We start from the raw sequence: 7,830 nt of genomic DNA on the forward strand, positions 1-7,830 counted from the left end.
TGAAAAAGATCAAATATATAAAAATGAGTATATAAGTAGTATTTTGGGCTTTTAACCAATTATTTAGTCAATTATTTGCCTTTAGAACGACTATAAATATAGCAAAAAATATATGAAAATTAATATAAAATTCGTTTTTTGAGCTTTCAACCAAGGTTTTGTCCATTTATTGTTTTCAGAAAGACTATAAAAAGGTGAAAATATAAGAAAATGACTATATAGTTAGTATTTTGAGCTTTTAACCAAGTATTTTGTCCATTTATTGTCTTCAAAAAGAGTATAAAAGAAAGAAAATATAAGAAAATTGCTATATAATTATTTTTTTTATTTTGATCAAGTATTTTGTCCATTTATTGTCTTCAGAAAGGCTATAAAAAAGTTAAAACATAAGAAAATTACGATATAGTAGTATTTTGACCTTTTAATCAAGTATTTTGTCTATTTTTTGTTTTCAGAAAGAGTATAAAAAAGTGAAAATATAAAAATTGACTATATAACGGTATTTTTTAATTTAACCAAGTAATTTGTCTGTTTATAGTCTTCAAAAATAGTATCTTTAGAAATAGTATTCTTGTCTTGCGAAAAGAAGAAAAATAAAAAAAAAATACTAAATAATTAGTTTTAACCAAACAATAAATTAATGATTATAAAAACAAATCAATATTTAAAACTTGATTTTCAAGATTTTATTGAATTTTTAAATATTTTAAATATATATAATATATAAAAAGCGATTATTTTAAGCATATGATTAAAAATTTAAACGTAACATTTATATTAAAATGACTAAAAGTAAAAAAAACACTAACAAGACAAATTTTTTATACATGTTATTACATAAAAATATAAATTATTAAATATGTTCTTCAAATATTATGGACTTAGGACAAAAAAATAAATAAATACTAAAAATAAATTAGATAAATAAAAATTTTTAAATAAACTTAAATACTTGATTTTTTCCTAAGATTAAAAAAAGGTTAAAAATGTAAACTTAAAGTTAATAAGTACTAAAAATACTGAAATTAAAAATAAATTTGACTAAATATTTAACAAACAATTAAGATTAATTCATTCATTCATTCATTTTCCTTCAGCTTAGTCCCGTCTTTAAGGGGTCATTACAGCAGAATGAACCGCCAACTATTCCAGCATATGTTTTACACAGCGGATGCCCTTCCAGCTGCAACTGGTTCTGGAAAACACCCATACACACTCATTCACACACACTCATACACAACAGGCAATTCACTTAATAAATTCCCATAAAGCAAGTGTGTTTAGACTGGGGGAAACCGGAGCACCCGGAGGAAACCCACACGAACACAGGGAGAACATGCAAACAGAGACTGACCCAGCCGGGACTCAAACCAGCGACCTTCTTGCTTCTACCTGCCAACACTCCCGTCTTCCCCAGTAGTCTCCTGTATTTCAGACCCATCTGCCGCCACATTCCCGTTTGGTTATTTCTCCCAGAAAACTTTTCAAATAAATAATAAAAATTTAATAAAATATATTGATTATTCTAAATATTTACTTGATTACATACGTAACTTTGATTTTTTTTTAACAGACTAAAATGTAAACAAAGTTAATAAGTACTAAAATTCCTAAAAATAAAAATAAAATTATTAAAAATGTATATTACATTGTATATTAAATTATTAAAATTATTAATATTTATGAAAAATGTTGTTTTTCTAATTAAAATTACATAAAACCTTGTAATAAATATGATTAACACAACTAAAATAATTAACTTATAATAATAAATAATCACATAATCAAACAAAGAGTGAAGTAATATATTCATCACAGATTGATAAAGTTAATATTCTGTCCAGTTATGAGTCGTAACTAAAGTGACCGACAGCTTTCATCTGAACCTGGTTGTCATTGGCGATGGGTTGCTTGGTGTGGAGCAGCCAATCAAAAGCCTGATAGTCACGAAACACGCCGAGGGCTAAAGGGTCGTCAGTAACAAGCAAACCTGACAGCTTAATTAGACACACTGATAAAGATTTATTGGTTTATCAATCAGAGCCTGTGGCCAGACAGAGCCCTGAGCGGAGAGAGAGAGAGAGAGAGAGAGAGAGAAACAGAGAGAGAGAGAGAGAGAGACAGAGAGAGAGAGAGAGAGAGAGAACTCTGTGACCTGCGACACGCACAATACATAAAACACATACACACACAGGCACACTCTACACACACACAGACAAACACACACCCACACACTCATTTACACACACATATATACGCATTCCACACACACTCACACTCACTCACAAAAACAAAACACACTCTAACACACACACTCACACAATGCTTAAAACACATGCACACACACTCTCACACTCTCTCTAACACACACACAGAGACTACACCTAGACATACACACACTCTTATGTACACAAACACACACACACTCTCTCTCTCTCTTTCTTTAAAGCACATACACACACTCTAACACACACACACAAGTGAAGCACAGGTGATTTCCCTCAATCAAGCGGGACTTGACTGGAGGATGTTAAAGAGTGAGACTCATCTTAGTGATTTCAGAGCAGATGTTGAAGACTGCAGAGTGTTGCATCACCATATTGACTTCAAATTCTGTTTGAAACGGAGCCCAAACACCAAAACAAACACACTCATCTCTACACAGCTCCTGTCCCTCAGAATCTAACATGCTGTTTACCATGGGAATAATCATAGTATCAGTCAAATACGTCTTACTGTACTTACTGCAGATTTCATGATCATATTGTAAATTAGCACTATAAACTCACTGGCCACTTTATTAGGTACACCTTACTAGTAACAGGTTGGACCCTCTTTTGCCTTCAGAACTGCCTGAATCCTTCATGGCGTAGATTCAAGAAGATACTGGAAATATTCCTCAGTGATTTTGCTCCATATTGACATGATAGCATCACACAGTTGCTGCAGATTTGTCGGCTGCACATCCATGATGCCAATCTCCCGTTCCACCACATCCCAAAGCTGCTCTATTGGATTGAGCTCTGGTGACTATGGAGGCCATTTGAGTACAGTGAACTCATTGTCATGTTCAAGAAACCAGTCTGAGATGATTGAGCTTTATGACATGGTGCGTTATCCTGCTGGAAGTAGCCATCAGAAGATGAGTACACTGTGGTCATAAAGGGATGGACATGGTCAGCAGCAATACTCAGGTAGGCGTTGACACGATGCTCAATTGGTACTGATGGACCCAAGGTGTGCCAAGAAAACACCACCCCCACCAGCCTGAACCGCTGATACAAGGCAGGATGATCCATGCTTTCATGTTGTTGATGCTGAATTCTGACCCGACCATCTGAATGTGTCAGCAGAAATGGAGACTCATCAGAGCAGCAACATTTCTCCAATCTTCTATTGTCCAGTTTTGGTGAGTCTGTGTGAATTGTAGCCTCAGTTTCCTGTTCTTAGCTGACAGGAGCGGCACCCGGTGTGCTCTTCTGCTGCTGTAGCCCATCCGCCTCAAGGCTGGACGTGTTGTGTGTTCAGAGATGCTCTTCTGCAGAGCTCGGTTGTAACGAGTGCTTATTTGAGTTACTGTTGCCTTTCTATCAGCTGGAACCAGTCTGGCCATTCTCCTCTGACCTCTGGCCTCAACAAGGCATTTGCGCCCACAGAACTGCCGCTCACTGGATATTTCCTCTTTGTCGGAGCATTCTCTGTAAACCCTAGAGAAGGTTGTGCATGAAAATCTCAGTAGATCAGCAGTTTCTGAAATACCCAGAGCAGCCCGTCTGGCATCAACAACCATGCCACGTTCAAAGTCACTTAAATCTCCTTTCTTCATGTGATTGGCCGATTTAAAAAATTTGCCTTCACGAGCAGTTGGACAGGTGTACCTAATAAAATGGCTGGTGAGTGTGTGTGTGTGTGTGTGTGTGTGTGTGTGTGTGTGTGTGTGTGTGTGTGTGTGTGTGTGTGTGTGTGTGTGTGTGTGTGTGTGTGTTGATATTTTTGACAAAAAATATGAATAGTTTTTGATCAATTAGATAAATTACGATTTAGACAAAAATCGTTTTAAATAAGTGTATCATACTTATAAATCAAATACACTTTAACTTTTCTCCAAAGTCTCAAAATGTATAAACATTTATTACAATCGATAAAATGTATGCATAATAATAATTATGATAAATTACAATAAATAACCATCTTCTCTTTCCAAGCAGTTTCAAACAGACTTAATTAGTTAAAGACATTTTTAGAAAAACAAATATGTACAAAAGAATATAATAGTAGACTCAACTATTACTGTCAACTACTTCATAAATTCAACAAATCCTAACACAAAAAGGTACGATTGAATGAAATATATGCAGACATTACCTTAGCTACTAACTATGTCAAAAATGAAATGATATTAACATCTAATAATAAATATAAATGCATATTAGTTATTATATAATTTTGTTTACGTTAAGGATTTGTTTTAAAGGCGCAGATCACCCTAAAATAAAAATGTGCTCATCCTCCACTTGATGCAAACTAGTTTGAGTTTATTGTACTGTTGAACACAAAGGAAGATATTTTGAAGAAAGCTGGAGAACTGTAACCATTGACTTCCATAGTAGAAAAACTCAAAAATGAAACTATTTACTCTCCCTCAAGTGTTTCAAACCTTGAGTTTGTTTCTTCTGTTGATTTTTGACTTCTATGGTATTTGGTTTTCCTACTATGGAAGTCAATGGTTACAGGTTTCCAGCTTCCTTCAAAATATCTTCCATGGTGTTCAACAGATGAAAGAAAGTCATGAATGTTTTAAAGAATGAGTAAATGATGACAGAACTTACATTTTCGTGTGAACTATCCCTTTAAAAGCACTCTAAATGTTAAAATAACTCTTCACTGTATTTAAAAGTGCTAATGACATTAATATTATACAGGTTGATTTATAATAATGACTGAATATCGGCATGTGTCCAATTGTTTCAAACCTTTATTAGTTTCTTTCTTCTGTTGAACACAAAAGAAGACACTTCAAAGAATGCTGAAAACCTGTAACCATTGACTTCTACAGTATTTGTTTTTCCTACTATGGAAGTCAATGGTTACAGGTTTCCAGCTTCCTTCAAAATATCCTCCTTTGAGTTCAACAGGAGAAAGTCATAAAGAAAGTATGTGTAAATGGTGCCAGAACTTACATTTTTGTGTGAACTATCCCTTTAAAAACACTAACAGTTTAAATAACTCTTCACAGTATTTAAAAATGCTCTTGATATCAATATTGTGCATGTTGTTCATGATCTTGACTGAACATCGGCATGTGTCTAATTGTTTAAACCTTCATGAGTTTCTTTCTTCTGTTGAACACACAAGGAGACACTTCAAAGAATGCTGAAAACCTGTATCCATTGACTTCCATTGTATTTGTTTTTCCTACTGTGAAAGTCAATGGTTGCAGGTTTCCAGCTTCCTTCAAAATATCTTCCATTGTGTTCAACAGAATAAATAAACTCAAACAGGTTTAAAAGAATGATTAAATGATGGCAGAACTTACATTTTTGTGTGAACTATCCCTTTAAAAGCACTGTAAGTGTTTAAATAACTATTCATTGTACAGGGTGGGCCATTTGCATGGATATACCTTATTAAACTTGTTGTGAATTTCACATGAAAAAACAACGGTGTTGAGCACAAAGAAAGATATTTTGAAGAATGCTGAAAACCTGTAACCATTGACTTTCACAGTAGGAAAAACAAACACTATGGAAGTTAATGGTTACAGGTTTCCAGTTGCCTTCAAAATATCTTCCTTTGTGTTCAACAGAAGAAATAAACGTATAAATGTTTGACACAAGTAAAGGGTGAGTAAATTATATTTGTTGGGTGAACTACCCCTTTAAAAAAAAAAAAACATTTGTGAATAATAAATTAATGTTCACAGTATTTTGAAGCGTCCATGATGTCAATATTGTGCATGTTGTTCATGATCACGACTGAATATCAGCAATTGTTACAAAGCCTTTGGAGTTTCTTTGATCTGTTGAACACAAAAGAAGATACTTCGAAGAATGCTGAAAACCTGTAACCACTGACTTGCATAGTATTTGTTTTTCCTACTATAGAAGTCAATGGTTACAGGTTTCCAACCTTCGTAATATATTCCATTGTGTTCAACAGAAGAAAGAAACTCAAACAGGTTTAAATGAATAAGTAAATGACAGAATTCAATTTTTGTTGCGTGAACTATCCCTTTAAAAACACTTTAAAACCTTAAATACATATTAATAGTGTTTTGAAGTGCCGATGATATCAATATTGTGCATGTTTTATGCATGTTCATGATCCCGACTGAATATCGGCATGTGTCTAACTGTTTCAAACCTTCATGAGTTTCTTTCTTCTGTTGAACACAAAAGAAGACACTCCAAAGAATGCTAAAAAAAACCTGTAACCATTGACTTCTATAGTATTTGTTTTTCCTTCAGTGAAAGTCAATGGTTACAGGTTTCCAGCTTCCTTCAAAATATCTTCCATTGTGTTCAACAGGAGAAAGAAACTCATGAAGGTTTGAAAGAATGAGTAAATGATGACAGAACTTACATTTTTGTGTGAACTATCCCTTTAAAAGCACTCTAAAATCTATACACAGTGTTTTGAAGTGCTAATGATATCGATATTGTGCATGTTTTATGCATGTTCATAATCAAAACTGAATATTGGCATGTGTCTAATTGTTTCAAACCTTTTTTTCATAAAAAAAACCTCCTCAAGGTTTGAAACAAGTAAATTATATTTTTGAGTGAACTACCCCTTTAAAAACACTCAAAAATTTTCAATAATAAATAATTGTCCACTGTATTTTGAAGTGTCCATGATATCAATATTGTGCATGTTATTTATTAAGGGCATGTGTCTGCCTGAGAGTGTGAGGGCCGCCGGGGTACTGATCTGCAGGCTGGTGGCGCGCTGCCCCCGTGTGCCCGCAGCCGGTACTGCAGCAGCTCACAGCCATACCTGAATGTTCCTCCTCCAGGGTCATTCAGCTTGTTCTTCTGGTTTGCCGAGAGCTGGATGGTGACGCCCGCGGGGCATCTGCCTGTCTGGAGGGCCGCAGGCTTCCCTAAAGTACCTGGGAAAACACAATACTGCATTATCACAAACGCACACACGCCTATCAAACATGCTTCTGGCAGGAGCTCAAGCAGGTCAGCTGTGGCAGACGCATGTCATATTTCATGCAGAAACACTGCATTGAGCATAAAGATCAGGATTTTCTGCATATAATTAATGCTAATGTTTTACTGTTGTGCATTTGCAGACTTTGAGTTTACTTGACTTTAAGATTAGGAGACCTTTACTCATAAAACTAAACCATTTAATAATTAAATACTAATAATATTGTCGACAATAATTGAAATGTAAATAACTAATTAATTATTTTAATAAAATTAATTTCTCTGTTTTTAATTATTTTTTTGCAGTAAATTAATTCTTACATTTTTCAGACTCATGCAAAACACTTGCTTTGGCATAGAGATATTAAAATAACATGAAGATTTTCTGCATTGTGAGTTTTTTCCAACTATTAAATATATTTGATGCTAAACTTTTAGCTGTCTGTTGTGATGCATCTGCAAGCCTTTAGAGTTCACTTGATTCATTTTGATTTTAAGATAAGGAGACTGTCACAAAATTAAATAATTTATTACTTGAATGATAATAAAATAATAATAATAATAATAATAATAATAATCTATATTAATAAATAATAATAATCATATAAATATTATTAATAATAATCATCATCATCATAATAGCAATATTAATAATAATAATAGCAACAACAAC

The 7,830-nt window shown here is 33.8% G+C and overlaps 1 protein-coding gene across 4 annotated transcripts in view; it reads right to left on the reverse strand.

Moving 5' to 3' along the window:
- The window catches only part of LOC101886077 (transcription initiation factor TFIID subunit 4), a 185,938-nt gene that overhangs the window by 133,495 nt on the left and 44,613 nt on the right, over positions 1–7,830 (reverse strand). For all 4 annotated transcript variants that reach the window (XR_015514121.1, XR_015514120.1, NM_001443392.1 and 1 more), the window contains exon 9: positions 6,997–7,111. Coding sequence is in view for 2 of the 4 variants with exons in the window: in NM_001443392.1 (NP_001430321.1) it covers positions 6,997–7,111 (115 nt within the window). In the remaining 2 variants the exon portion in view is untranslated. The remainder of the gene's footprint in view (positions 1–6,996; positions 7,112–7,830) is intronic.

Source organism: Danio rerio, chromosome 18 (genome assembly GCF_052040795.2).
Source record: "Danio rerio strain M-AB ecotype USA chromosome 18, GRCz13ab, whole genome shotgun sequence".
Taxonomy (NCBI): domain Eukaryota; kingdom Metazoa; phylum Chordata; class Actinopteri; order Cypriniformes; family Danionidae; genus Danio; species Danio rerio.